The following is a 15,738-nucleotide window of genomic DNA, read 5'->3' as shown; positions in this document are numbered from 1 at the left end:
GTCATAGGCTGGCATTAAATACCAGGGCCCTGTGGGGGTGCGAAGGAAGAGGATATTCTTGCCTTTTACAGTGCCCCTGTTAACACTGAGTAAAGCTAAGTATATACTTACATTCCCCATTACAATAGCTCCCATCCCCACCACTAGAACAAGCCATTGGTGCCACTCTGCACTGAATTCATACCCAATGCCAGTGATGCCAACCCTTTCATTCACAGCCACACAACACACAAGGTCCGTGTTAAAAAAGAAAACCAATTTAATACATACAGGACAATAACGTACATTGGAACATTACATATAAAGAATAGTGCAATATACTTAAACAAGCTGTATCAAATTCCCTTTGATAGACATACAAAGTGACCATAACGTCTGTCTGGAGTTAAAAATAAAGTTAACTATCTGGCCGGTTTTTATGTAATATAATAAACTGTACTGTACAGTGCGAATATGGAAAAAAAAAACACAGGCAAAGCAGCAGTCATGGATTGTCCCAAATACTAAAGGGGAAACATACCCTGTAGAAGCATTTATTTTCCCAAATGGACACGGCAAGGTATTAAGGAAAGGCTTACCAACTACACAGTTTTAATTTATTATATATTAATTGGTTTAGGGACTTACTACACTAATTGCTTATGGCAATTCCATCCCGTGGTGCAGTTCCAAATCATGCCCCCAAGTCAAGGGACGTGCCAGCATGACACATGGTACTGTATTGCTGAATGCAAGGTGAGACCACCCTGTGCTCGCAGTAAGCGAAACGTTTATACTTGCGTCTACATTTTAGGGAAAAAAATGAAAGGTATATTCTTTAAAATATAGTATATTTTCCCTCTCTAATGTTTTCAGTTCCCCATGGCAGCACTGTATGATGTTAATTCACCCTATTGCTCTAAGGCAGTGGTCCCCAGGCTGTGGGGGGAAGACTAAATAGCAGTTAGATTAGGAGATGGCTCAATAATAAACACTGGGCAAATTTGCACCTAGGCAGTAACCTACAGCAACCAGTCAGTGCTTTGCCTTTTTCAGCCAGCTGACAGTTCAACACTGAACACTGATGGGTTACTGCCCAGGTACAAATTTGCCTATTGTTTATAAAGGACCCCTATTCCACCTTAGATGCTCCAAAAAGCTGAGCTTGCAAGTGAAATTTGGGGTGAGCACATTTTCTGTCCCAAATATTATGATGTTTACAACCTTATTATAAGCTAAAAGGGGCCCCAGCCAAATGTGTGGTCTCAAAAGAGGTGCTTAGCCCGAAAAAGTCCAGAAATCACTGCTCTATTTTAATAAACAATCTCCTAAATTTGGCCAGATGCTAAGGCAGGGGTTTCCATATACAGCATTGCTGCCTACGTGCCTTAGGGCTATAGCACATGTAGCCATTTTGAGGCCAGAATTGATAGTTCTGGTGTTTCCACACATCTCTATTGCCAGCAACTGGGGTAAAAGTAAATTTAGGCATGGGAAAGGACTGCCAAAACACCTGAAAGAGCTTGTGCCATGGGCCTTAGTTTACACTTTATCTAATGAAATCCTATGGTCCAAGCCAACCATTCCCTCCTTGAAGCTTGCCTGACACATCCTTAAATCCTGTGCACAGATTTTGCCACAAAGAATCTTGGCCAAGATCTCTCTTTTGCTTCCCTTATAAGCAAGCCCTGAAGTTGGACCTGCCAGGAAGCCTGAAATGCACATATACTTATTTTTTATTTCTGCTCAAAACAAGGTATAAAGTCAAGGAAGCAGATAAAAGTGTCCGCACTGGATGGAGCAGGCTCGCTCCAAGGAAAGTCTTTGCTTATTGCCAGAACAAGATATGGTGTCAGTCAGTGAGGTTAGCAAAACAGAATAAACTTGCATTGTTTAGAAGTTGTGTCACACAGAGTTACACTGGATGGGCCCCAGGGCATCACTGGCGAATGCGGTGGGCACAGTTGAAGTCTTTGGAGTTTCCGAGAGTCCAATATTACATTTGGCACAAAGTTTTAGATCGGTGCGGGCATAGACACCACCATGCCAAGTGATGGGCCGGAACTTTGTACTTTGTCTGTCCCAGAGATTCTGTTCAGTTTCCCAACTTCCGCTTGCCAAGCGGGCACTTTTTTTGTGGTCATGTGTCGCCGGGCGTGCTTCGTAAGGTGATCACTGCGCATGAATCTGCGGTCACACACGGGGCAGGCAAATTTCTTTTCCCCTGTGTGAGTTCTTCGGTGCCTGGAAAGTTCATCAGAGCGAGCAAATTTCTTATCGCATCCTTCCCAGTTACAGCTGAATGGCTTTTCCCCTGCAAAATACAATTTGGTAAATTACAAAAATCACACAGGCGTTTAAATATAGCAATAACCTAGAACTTGCTACACTTTCCCTCGGATTTTGTATAAATGAACCTTAGACAAGACTGCCTTGATTTAATGGTTAAGTAGTACCACCCAGGTCCAGTAACCTTTAGAAACTGACAAAGGTTTCCTTTATTATTCTAACTGCCATAGACCTGTAAATACTTCTGGTTGGTTGCTGTGGCTTGTTGCTCGGTAAGTGCAAACTTTGCCCTTGTAACAAACTTTACCCACTGAAAGATTTCCTTCGATACATATCATGCCGTGCCAATTCTGCTGTCAGTGAAGGCCTGGTGGTCCTGGGACAAGACATGACTACCTCCTGGAAAAGGCTCAGCTCCATAACAACAAACCATATCAGGACTTCAAACTCTGTGGCTGTTGTGCTCCATAATTAAAGCGCCGACCAGTAAATGTCTCCTGTTGAATCCTATTATTACATTACCTTATTACAATCTACTGAGATGCTACTGGGATGTTTTTCTGAGAATTTAAACCCCTATGTGGTTGCTTAGACTATGGTTGCTTGCCAGGGTTGATTTGCATCAATGCAGTAGCCTGTAGGAACCAGTGAGCAATTAACTTTGCTATGGGTTAATGTATTGGAGTTACTTTGTTTGGTGATCATAAATAAGCCCAAGTGACTGTAAAAAGCATGGATCAATTTAAATGTCAGTTTGGAGTATGACTACCCCATTTACTCCATTATGGAGGCAACAGACTCACCTGTATGTGTACGAAGGTGCGCCTTTAGGTGGGAACTTTTAAAGTAGGTCTTCCTGCACCCAGAGAAGTTGCAGACGTAGTTGCGCCTTCTAGAGAAGTCCATTTGTGGGGGGCTGCTCTGTCCGGAAGCAATAAAAACAGGGGCTGGAGCGAGAGGGAGGAGCTTAGTGTTACCTACAGCCACGAGAGTCTGAGGACACTGTTGGGGGGACTGGGGGATGGGAGCCTGAGGAAGCACAAGCATTAAAGCACCCTGAGACACTGGAGCTCCCATGAGCACTGGCTGGGAGACGGGGGAAGACTGGGGGAGAATAGGCTTTACTGTATTAGAAATCGGCTGGGAAGGAGGCTTAATAAAAGCAGAAATAACGCCTGCCTGCCCAGTAACTGGAATCATCTGACAGAGCAGCGGCGAGCTGGACACAGGAACAGAAATGGGAAGCAACTGGTTGGCCTCCTTAGGCTGATCATTTTCAAATGCCACTGGCTGCTGGTTGCCTGCTTCTGTATTGCCCGTACAGGGGTGTTTGGGCTGAGGCCGATGCAGTGTGTGGGAAGGGTTCTGTGGGGCTGGTGCTTCTTCAGGGGGTTTGGAATGATCAGGTTTGTGTTTCTTTTCGGCAGTGCATTTAGGTGCTGGTGCTTTTGCTTGTGCTGGTGGCTCGGGTATGCGACGGAAAGGAGAGCTGTCGGCTGTGTGGCGTATCACGCTGGTGGCCATTGCCCTGCATGGCTTACATACTTCCACTGCCGGAGAAGGTGCCCTGGGGATGCTTGAAACCAGTGGCTTGTACACAACTGAAGAACTAACTGAACAGGCAGAACTGCTTGACATAACTGTTACTGGCTTAGAATATGTCACTTGGGAGGCAGCTGGGAGCGTAGTGCAGGGTTCTGCAAACTCAGGGCTGCGGGGTGGAGTCATACACTGCAAAAAGAGAAAAAACATGATAAATATATTTCATTACACTGGCATATACATGTATGATTGTATGCAGAATTTCTAATACATATAACTGTACTAGACATATTTGTATCCCATGTAAATGCAAAGAAGCATATGTACATGTACATTTGTTCTAGTACAGCACCACCCACACAATAAGAGGGAGGTGGGTTACCCAGCAGAGTACAAGAGCTAGCGAGCTTCACTGGAGGCAGACCACAATCTGTAATGCTGGCAACAGCCAAGTGACAGAATTTAGGTGGTAAGGGAAGGGGGGGGGGGGGTCGGATCAAGGCAGCTTTACAGAGCTGCTAGACTGGGTAGAAAATATAACGGCTTTGTGTGTGCATACAATGGGGTGAAAGACTAAATATCATACATTTTAATCATCAGATAAAAGCTTTTTAGCTTGGTTCTAATATGGATATCACACAGGGAATATTGAGGGTCCTTTACAAAGTGCAAAAAACAGACACATTCTCCTAAATAATACAAAAGGACCTGCGCATCATGTATGTTACTGAATGGCCTATTAGCAACTTTTTAATTGGTCTTCATTTTTTATAGTTTCTCATTTATTTGCCTTTTCCTTCTGCCTGTTTCGAGGTCTCAAATGGGGGACACTGACCCAGTAGCCAAAATAGTATTGCTCTGCAAGGCTACAATAATATTATATTTGCTACAGTTAGTTACTTATCTTTCTGTTTAGGCCCCCTACTATTCATAATCTAGTCTCTTACTCAAGCCACTTCCTGGTTGCTAAGGTAAATTGAATCCTAGCAAGCAGGTAGCTGCTGAAATTCCAAACTGGAGAGCTGATGAAAAAAAAAAAAAGCTAAATGATTTAGAAACCACAAAAAAAAATAAAAAATGAAGACCCATTGAACCCTGTGATTATTAAATGGTAAGGTAATGTATTTATCCATTTAAGCAGAGTCTGCAATAAGTTTGGGCAGAAAGAGTGTTTGACTTGGGCACTTAGCATTATAGGGGCCCGTTGGAGTGAAGCATGGTTAGTGAGGTTAGAAAAAATAAAGACAGGGGCCTATCAAGGCTACTAAATAAACTTGTTTATCACTGAATCTACCTCTGTTGCTAAACTACAGCTCCCAGAGCCACAGGGGAGACATCCCTGGAATAGCCTGCCAGGGGCTCAGTAACAGGTAAGACGCCTGTGGGGTTGGTGAGCCCTGATATAATGGCACTATAATGCCAGGCTCTGGGGAGGCTCTACCTGGAACGAAAGGAATTATTACAGCACAGAGAGGAAGTAAACAGCCCAGTTACAAAAACAAGATAATGCTGCCAGCCCAGCGTGCATAATGCTTCCTACACACCCACATGAAATACTATAGCTTTATAGCCTTGGATGTCTGGCTGTATGAAAATAGCTCATTAAAAGGCAAGTTCACTCAAAGATTAACTTTCCAGTAGCAATCACTGTAACCCTATTTGCTCTTTGCTTCATGGTTTCCTATTCCTTCTACTCTGACTCTTTAAACTAACATTACCATGCTCTCCTGTTGCTAAGGTCCCTGACCCCAGCAATCAGTAAGTAGTTTGAAAAAGAGAAAAAGGTAAGCATTGGTGGCTTGCAGTGCTGAAGCCTTAGGACTGATTCTGCCCAAGGCACTATTGGTGTGGCGTTTTGTTCTCCCCATGTCTGTGTGGGTTCTCTCTGGGTGATGGGCATATATGGCCACTTACCAGCATAGAGATGGAATGATAATCCTTGGGCAGCTGCTGTGCGGAGTCGCAATGCATGATGAAGTCGGACGAGTCGGAGGCAGGAGTTAAAGGTCTCATCTTGAGCACTTCTCCTTTATGTGACCGCTGCCCCCAAGAACTCATGCACACCAGCGCTTCCACGGCTTCAAAATCATTCTGCTCTAAAGTGCTGCACGTGGACCTCTCGCTGTCGTGTCTCTTCCTTTCAAGGATGGACTCGCAAATATCCATGAAGTCCACCTGTGGAGAAGGAGAGGGTGTTAGGCCTTCAACATAAAAGCTAAATATCAGTTATTATATATACACATACACTGGCTGACAATTTCATTCAGTATTTTCCCAGGCTATAACCCCCACCACCTACAGGGGGCAGTCACACCATTTGGGGACCTCTGATCCTAGAATCCCTTTCCCTTATGACAACTGTAAGGAGTTAGGGCTTAGTCTATTGCACAGGTTATTTTGTTACAGCCAACTGATACTAGTACTACTAATGACCAACTGCAAGTACTATTAGTAGGGAGTTCCCACTTGACATAGCTATTTAGCTTAGATGAATAAGAGAATTGCCATTAGTTTGACTTGCATTAATATGGAATCTTTTAGGTCTACATGGGAAACCCAAAGCAACATGGCAGCTCCCACTTAATTAAAATAATGTAAATAGGCAAAGATGGGCATAGGGCTGCTCCTCCCCCTTCCTCTGCAGCACTACACCATGATACCAATAAATCAACCCTTCATTTAGCTGTGACCATAGCAACCAAACAGTTAGCTTAGATCACTTCTAGAAGCAGTGATTGGTTAGTGCGCTACAATATATGTAGAGTTAGTGAACAAGCCCTCCTGTCTCTAAGCACAACATTTGTGCAAATGACACTACCAAGTCCTTTATAATGATTCTATTTTGATTACAGAGCAGAAAGTAGACAAATGGTGCTGTTTATGTGGGTGGAAGTGCGTTTTATGACAGGTGGGAGGGGGGGGAGGTGACTCCAGCGCTGAAGACAAACATCTCGTTATTCCTTAATTTCACATAAAAGGCATTCTGGGACTGCAGGCAAGGTGCCAGGTTAGGAATAAACAGACGTGACCTGAGCGGTATCAGGAGGGATTTCCAACCCGTAATGTCTGGGGCTCCGGCAGCAGGTCGCTCTGTCCTCAAATGACCTGTGTCAGTATTAGTGCCGTCTGAGCCTCCTGTGCACCCCAGGCCCGTGCCCCTCTCACTGGCACTATATTATGGAAAAGGAATCCCCCCCCCAATAAACTAATCATATGTATAACCTGCACAAAGCCAGGTGCCTTTAGATCCCTGCCCCATAATAAATGCTGCAGTGTCTCATACACTGTACTAATGTATCCTGCTGCCACCCAGCAGCCTGCGCCCCTACATGCTCTGCCACCCAGCAGCCTGCGCCCCTACATGCCCTGCCACCCAGCAGCCTGCGCCCCTACATGCCCTGCCACCCAGCAGCCTGCGCCCCTACATGCCCTGCCACCCAGCAGCCTGCGCCCCTACATGCCCTGCCACCCAGCAGCCTGCGCCCCTACATGCCCTGCCACCCAGCAGCCTGCGCCCCTACATGCCCTGCCACCCAGCAGCCTGCGCCCCTACATGCCCTGCCACCCAGCAGCCTGCGCCCCTACATGCCCTGCCACCCAGCAGCCTGCGCCCCTACATGCCCTGCCACCCAGCAGCCTGCGCCCCTACATGCCCTGCCACCCAGCAGCCTGCGCCCCTACATGCCCTGCCACCCAGCAGCCTGCGCCCCTACATGCCCTGCCACCCAGCAGCCTGCGCCCCTACATGCCCTGCCACCCAGCAGCCTGCGCCCCTACATGCTCTGCCACCCAGCAGCCTGCGCCCCTACATGCCCTGCCACCCAGCAGCCTGCGCCCCTACATGCCCTGCCACCCAGCAGCCTGCGCCCCTACATGCCCTGCCACCCAGCAGCCTGCGCCCCTAAATGTGCTGCCGGCAGCCTGGATTAGTGCAGGAGGCAAAATTTCTACCTAAAAAAACACTGCTCATTACTGAGGGAGCAAAGTCATGTGACCCGTCCCCCCCCTTTCCCTTCTCCTTCATAATGGCACGTAGTCTATGGCAGCAGAGAAGGGGCCAACCCCTGACCTTTGATACCTGTCCAGATGCGGGGGATCGCTTCTAACAGGAACATCTACACTCCAGCTAATGCTGAACTACAACTCCCAGAATCCCTTAACAGCCTTATCATTAAAAAAAAAACTGTCTAAATTGAAGCAAAATGTCAGACACCAGCTGTGACTATCTGCTCCTGCTATTGCCAGGCTGATTGTGCAGCTGAAGCGCTGGGGATACACAGGAATTAATATGAATATAGAACTTTCCCAGCCCTATATTTCTGCATGTCTCCCGAGTGTAGAGGACAGGCCACCTTTCCCCCCTCTGTATATACAGCATGTTGGGAGTTGTTACATGATAAAAGCCAAATAGAACCATCACACAATGAGTTACTTGGGAAGCCATTCATGTTCCACCCCATACTAACAGCACTATATACATAGGCTAACATGGGCTTCTGGGAGTTATAGTTCTTGCACAGCCACATATTCCTCATCCCAGATCTGGGTTTTACCATATAAAATGTGATTATTACTCTAATTCATTGTAACCCAACTACAAGGAAAACGGGATATTTCTTTTAACCCAACGCCCCCTACAGGAGACTGAGCCCACTCACAGGCACCCCGGCACCACTCTGTAACTGGTATCTCCCCACAGTCACAAGACCATTGTAACAAACAAGTGAGGAGATGCTGTTTGGCGAGGCCACACCCCGTTCAGTTTCGGTGCAGGTCAGCTGACTGGCGCCCCTCTCCTCACAGGATGTTTGTCACTTTCTGTACGTGCGGGGCTCAGGCTGAGCAGTGAGTGGGAGTTCTGCGCTGTAATGTTCCCACAGAATGTACCCATGCCTGCTCTCTCAGAGCCCTATAGCACATATACACACACTTATTCCCTTTGTCACTTTCAGCAATCCGCAAAAACAATAAAACGCAACAAGCTTTAGTCTTCCCGCCCACCCTCTAGCCCTGCCTCCAAGGGGGCGGTGCTTCGGGGGCCAAATATAGCACCGAAAGACGTCATGCATTAAAATAGCCATGTGAAGAGGGCGGGCACATGCGAATAGGGGAGGAGCCGGAAGTGGAGGGGGCGTGCCTAAGCGGCACAGGGGCTGGCTCTCAAGTCAAAATTCGCCTGGAAGCCGCTTGAGGGGATAACGCTGAAGCAGGGCGATTTCCCGTACCCGCTAGCAGGTATTTTGACATCCGGTGTAGGAAATAGCCCGTATTCTCATCACTGGGCAGAAGCCACTAACAGTTCCATTGTATGAAACATCCGAACGTACTGAAGCGATTTCTGCCCCCAGTCAGATTATATCATATTAGGAGCACCACGCAGCAATTGCCTGATTGCATCCCTCTCAGCTGCCTCATAGCATAACAGGCTGTACAGAGCCAGCACCAACAGCCACTGTAACCATTAGCTCCTCCAATGCACGTCTGCATGCAGCCATTACAGCAAGAACAGCACTGCCAGGGCAGTGGGACACACACATAGGGACCCATACACCCAGGGGTGCCCACCCTGTGGCCCCTTCCTCTGCTCAACTACGTACAGCTCTCTGAGGGGTCTGGGATTTGTAGTTGAACAACTGTTGCTGGGTGACTTATCCTGATAATATACTTAGGAACCATACACTGATTACTATATATACCCACAGCAGAATGAACCTCACACAGATAGTACTTGGATAGCCCTCTATGCCCATGTACATATACCCCTAACAATAAGCAGGGTACCCATATACACATATATAGGGTGACAATAAGCAGGGTACCCATATATAGGTAACTATAAGCAAAGTGCCTATATATAGGGTAACTACAATCAGGGTTCCCATATCCACATATTTAGGGTAACACTAAGCAGGGTGCCTATATACGCATCAATACGGTAACACTAAGACGTTTTCCATATACATATATATGGCAGCAATAAGCAGGGTGCCTATATACACACATCAATAGAGTAACACTAAGAGGGTGCCCATATACATAGGGTAACACTAAGCAGGGTGCCTATATACACATCAATAGGGTAACACTAAGAGGGTGCCCATATACATAGGGTAACACTAAGCAGGGTGCCTATATACACATCAATAGGGTAACACTAAGGGGATACAGGGGTAACAATAAGCAGGGTGCCTATATACACACCAATAGGGTAACACTAAGAGGGTGCCCATATACATAGGGTAACAATAAGCAGGGTGCCTATATACACATCAATAGGGTAACACTAAGGGGATACAGGGGTAACAATAAGCAGGGTGCCTATATACACACCAATAGGGTAACACTAAGAGGGTGCCCATATACATAGGGTAACAATAAGCAGGGTGCCTATATACACATCAATAGGGTAACACTAAGAGGGTGCCCATATACAAATATATAGGGTATCATTAGAAATACATAGGAAGCCCTCCAATGTACCTACTCACACAGAGCCTAAAAACCCACAAAGGGAATAGGATAAATGCCTTACCGAGTCCTGCATGTCGGCACTGGATACAGTCAGCATTGTGGGCTCTGATAGACCGTAAGTAATGGATTAGAGGCTCCTACTCTATAACAAAGGATGGAGATGGAGCAGCAGGTCCCGGTGCCGCCCGCCAGAGCCAGGCTGCTCATGAGCAATAACAAGCTGCTTCTTTGCATTGGGGATGTACCTCGTCATGTTGCATGGGAGGGCCGGCTCCAACACTCACACACACAGCCGCACCGGGGGAGGAGGGAGGCGGAGGAAGCTAGGTGAGGACAGAAAGCTGCTCCAGGAGGAAAGGGAGACAACAGCCAATGAGAGCGCAGCCGGCCTCCACCCCAGCCAATGAGAGCGCAGCCGGCCTCCACGCCAGCCAATGGGAGCAGGCTTTAGTGCGTGATCAGCTCGTGCAGGAGACATGCACCCAGGGCGGGACGTGTCTGACAGAGCCGGGCCCTACTGTGGGCTCCACTGTGGGACATGGAAAGTAGGGGAAAGGTCGTGCCGCTGGGAAGGGGAGGAGCGTCTGGGGGAGAGTCCGGGGCAGGGGCGTGGCTGTCACTCAGGGACCGCCCACATTCCTCAAAATAATCCTACAAACACACTGCTGGTTAGCGGGGCAGGCGTTGTGTTTATGGTGTGTGTAGGGCTGCGCTGCTATATATGGGAGGCAGCATGGCAGCTGGGAAGGGGCGAACTCACTGACCCAGAGCAAAGGTCTCAGGTTTATTAGGACTTTAAACTAAGCGTGTTTAGCGAGGCAAATGGAACGCAGGCATTGAACCCACTGACCCACAGGCACCGTGCTGCTCTCTATACATAGTGCTGCTATCTGTATAGCCTCCCTGCTAGCTCTACCCGCCTATACATAGTGCTGCTATCTGTATAGCCTCCCTGCTAGCTCTACCCGCCTATACATAGTGCTGCTATCTGTATAGCCTCCCTGCTAGCTCTACCCGCCTATACATAGTGCTGCTATCTGTACAGCCTGGCTCTTTATATACCATGCTTATAGCTCTACCCGCCTATACATAGTGCTGCTATATACCATGCTTATAGCCTAACCGCCTATACATAGTGCTGCTATATACCATGCTTATAGCCTAACCGCCTATACATAGTGCTGCTATATACCATGCTTATAGCCTAACCGCCTATACATAGTGCTGCAATCCGTACAGCCTGGCTCTCTAAATACCATGCTTATAGCCTAACCGCCTATACATAGTGCTGCTATCTGTACAGCCTGGCTCTCTATATACCATGCTTATAGCCTAACCGCCTATACATAGTGCTGCAATCCGTACAGCCTGGCTCTCTATATACCATGCTTATAGCCTAACCGCCTATACATAGTGCTGCTATCCAAATAGCCTCCTGCCTTGCTCTCTATATATCATGCTTTCAGCCTAATTGCCTCTACATAGTGTTAGTTGCTCTCTATATATCATGCCTGCTTGGCTCTCTATACACCATGAGAACAAAGGTCACTACATTTTGTGATGTGTGCTTTTATGTTTCATCCTTGTTCATGGCATCCTAGGAAGTGGCCTTCAGTTCACTGACTCTCTTACTCACATACCCAAAGAGATGCTATTGTTGGCTACCCATAGAGGTGACACAATAAGCTGCCTGTGATCTATTCACAAGCAGCCAATCACTATAAGCCTTTCAGGAATATCAGCTAAAAAATCTGTTGGGGCTTGTCTTGTATGTCTTCTCCAGTTACTGGTCCAACTAAGCGATATAGGGAGGTTGTGCTGTAATATGCCTTGATGCAACAAAATGTGTGCCATGTGGCATTACCCTCAATATGCATTTTCAGCCTTCTTTCTAGACCAAGGCTGTTATCTGGTTGCCATCAGCTTTGCCACTCAGTCCCCTGCTCGTTACAGTAAGTGACTGGCTTGGAAGCTGCTAGGCTATAGAACATATCAGTCGCACAAGAGAACAGAGGTTACATTTTGTGACGTGTGCTTTTATGTTTCATCCTTGAACAGTCAGTTCATGGCATCCTAGGAAGTGCCATGCTCTCTGCTCTGTGTATATGGCAGGCAGTAATCTCGTTAGGGTGGGGGTAAATAACAGGAAATGACTGCACACCAGGCAGAATTTGTAACTGTGAGCAGCCAAGCAGTGCTGTGATATAGAAAGCTACATATCATTATGTAACATTGCATTAAAGGAACAGTTCAGTGTAAAAATTAAACTGGGTAAAATTGATAGACTGTGCAAAATAAAATATATTTCTAATATACTGTAGTTAAGAAAAAATGTAATGCATAAAGGCTAAGTGGAACAGATGTCTAACATAATAGCCAGAACTCTACTTCCTGCTTTCAGCTCTCTAACCTCTTAGTTAGTCAGTGACTTTAGGTGGGGGGGCACATGGGACATAACTGTTCAGTTAATTTGTGAGCACGTGGGTCAGATTCAAATGCAAACTAACTGAACAGTTATGTCCCATATGGCCCCCCCTCAAGTCACTGATTTGTTACTGACTGCTAACAGCTTAGAGAGCTGTAAAGGAGGGAGTAGAGTTCTGGCTATTATGTTAGACATCTGCTCACTCCAGCCTTTATACGTTACATTTTTGCCTAACTAACTATATTGAAAACATTTTTTATTTTGCGCAGTCTATTTTATCCAGTTTTATTTTTACACTGAACTGCTTCTTTAACAGCTTTGCACAAGCCTGACTTTCCCTGCAAATCTGCCATTGCCTGAATTCATCTCAAACACCCTAAGATTCTTATGGATTCTTCCCATTGTCACTCAGAATCCCATCCAATAACAAGCATATACTGGGCGAGTTTCACTGAAGGCTGAGGTATTTTGTGTTCATTTGGCCCCAGTCTGAATGCTCCAGTGTTTCCCAAACAGTGGGCTGGGGCCTTGTGGGAGTCATAATGACTGACTACCAAACTTATTAATTTAAATATGCATTGCACTAGTGACATACTTGCAGTACTCTCTTCATTTTCCTTCAGCATTCTTCTAAAAGTAGCAGAAAAACAAGTCATGACAAAATGGCTAAAAATCCGAATCCATCAATTCACAAGCTAAACTTGCTGAGATCATGTAGTGAGTGTGAGTCAATGGCAGATGTCCCATCCCTTCCCAGGAGGATCCTTCTTTGCTTCAAAACTTTCGAGGTTTTTGGATTTTTGATGCTATATTTTTTTGCGACAATTCAAAGAAGTAGAGGTTTCGGTGGGACAAGTCGAAAAATTTGCGACTTTTCCGTGACTTTTCCGCACTGACTTTTTCAGTTCAGTTTAGGTAAATGTCAGAAATCTGTGGGAATGGGGTTATTCAAATTTTCAAAAAGAAAAAAATGAGAAATGTTGCAGTTTTAGTAAATCTGCTCCTAGGCGTACTCTCATCCATTGCACCAGTGAGTGGTTTAAAGGAGACATATAGGATTAACCAAAATACATTCTATCATCAATCATCTTGCAGGTGATTATGAATAATATATCAAAAAATGGCCCCTTTATTGGAACTCCCTATAGCCCCTCTCAGGCCCCTGTCATGTTTCAAATGAGGGGTGTCCTAATAGTCCCTGCCAGAAGCACAGTAGGAGAGGGTTAGCCAATCACAGCCCTGCAGTCACACAAGCAAAGACAGGCTTCAGTTCCCTATCAGGTCGACCTAGCTGCTGATTGGTTCCTATCCTACAGTGCAGTGTGCTCATCATACCGGTGCCAGGCTTGTAGTACTCTTTTCGTCGTACAGGTGACAGGCTTGTAGTACTCTTTTCATTGTACCGGTGACAGGCTTGTAGTACTCTTTTCATTGTACCGGTGACAGGCTTGTAGTACTCTTTTTGTCGTACCGGTGCCAGGCTTGTAGTACTCTTTTCGTCGTACCGGTGACAGGCTTGTAGTACTCTTTTCATTGTACCGGTGACAGGCTTGTAGTACTCTTTTCATTGTACCGGTGACAGGCTTGTAGTACTCTCTTCATTGTACCGGTGACAGGCTTGTAGTACTCTTTTCATCGTACCGGTGAAAGGCTTGTAGTACTCTTTTCATCGTACCGGTGACAGGCTTGTAGTACTCTTTTCATTGTACCGGTGACAGGCTTGTAGTACTCTTTTCATTGTACCGGTGACAGGCTTGTAGTACTCTTTTCATTGTACCGGTGACAGGCTTGTAGTACACTTTTCATTGTACCGGTGACAGGCTTGTAGTACTCTTTCACTGTACCGGTGGCAGGCTTGTAGTACTCTTTCATTGTACCGGTGACAGGCTTGTAGTACTCTTTCATTGTACCGGTGACAGGCTTGTAGTACTCTTTCATTGTACCGGTGACAGGCTTGTAGTACTCTTTTCATTGTACCGGTGACAGGCTTGTAGTACTCTTTTCATTGTACCGGTGACAGGCTTGTAGTACTCTTTCATTGTACCGGTGACAGGCTTGTAGTACTCTTTTCATTGTACCGGTGACAGGCTTGTAGTACTCTTTTCATTGTACCGGTGACAGGCTTGTAGTACTCTTTTCATTGTACCGGTGACAGGCTTGTAGTACACTTTTCATTGTACCGGTGACAGGCTTGTAGTACTCTTTCACTGTACCGGTGGCAGGCTTGTAGTACTCTTTCATTGTACCGGTGACAGGCTTGTAGTACTCTTTCATTGTACCGGTGACAGGCTTGTAGTACTCTTTCATTGTACCGGTGACAGGCTTGTAGTACTCTTTTCATCGTACCGGTGACAGGCTTGTAGTACTCTTTTAGTCGTACCGGTGACAGGCTTGTAGTACTCTTTTCATCATACCGGTGACAGGCTTGTAGTACTCTTTCATTGTACCGGTTTAAAGTCCTGAATCATTTCTTTAGGTGGTGCAGTAAGCTCAGTGTATCTCTACCCACATTTGTTAGGGTATACAAACCTTTAAAGGGCAGTTCCTAGCCTACACAATCATCTCTGTAATGGAGATCCTATAGAGTAGTTTAAGAAGTGGGTTCACTTGCTCGGCATGCAGCCATATACAGTGAGCCCGCACACCTCTCCTGTCAGTTACTGTTCCAGTAAAGTCATATGATTGAATAAGTGCCTGCTGTCATACCATATAAATGTTAGTATTGAGGTGATAATGCAGCCATGGAAAAAGGCTACGTGATTAAGCTGGTTAATATTAATCCAGTTTCTAGTAATGCCAGGGCGTGTTGTTTTGTTTTAGACACTAGAACATTAGCACAAATACAACACTACCATGACTGTGTAAATAACTGGTACCACAGCAGATTCTACATATTTTAGTTGCACATTATTATAATTTGTCACTGCTTAATAGCTTGCACGTGCCAGTGTAGGGCCACTAAACTACAACACAATGTGGCAAGTCCTTTAGTGGACTGAAGCCCTGACTGTCAATCTGTGGATTCAGGCAAA

General features: G+C 46.0%; 1 protein-coding gene across 3 annotated transcripts; it reads right to left on the bottom strand.

Annotated features, from left to right (window-relative positions):
• Positions 1-235: 235 nt before the first annotated feature.
• Positions 236-10,758, bottom strand: klf11 (Kruppel-like factor 11). 3 transcript variants are annotated; one of them, XM_012963098.3, is made up of 4 exons: positions 10,527-10,758; positions 5,725-5,985; positions 3,072-3,999; positions 236-2,293 (listed from the first exon to the last, which is right to left on the bottom strand). In XM_012963098.3, exons 1-4 carry the CDS (start codon positions 10,539-10,541, stop codon positions 1,995-1,997), a joined length of 1,503 nt encoding a protein of 500 aa, XP_012818552.1. In that variant the 5' UTR covers positions 10,542-10,758; the 3' UTR covers positions 236-1,994.
• Between the last annotated feature and the right edge of the window lie 4,980 nt (positions 10,759-15,738).

This window comes from Xenopus tropicalis, chromosome 5, assembly GCF_000004195.4.
Source record: "Xenopus tropicalis strain Nigerian chromosome 5, UCB_Xtro_10.0, whole genome shotgun sequence".
Classification (NCBI taxonomy): Eukaryota; Metazoa; Chordata; class Amphibia; order Anura; family Pipidae; genus Xenopus; species Xenopus tropicalis.
This window is presented reverse-complemented; position numbering and strand designations above follow the sequence as displayed.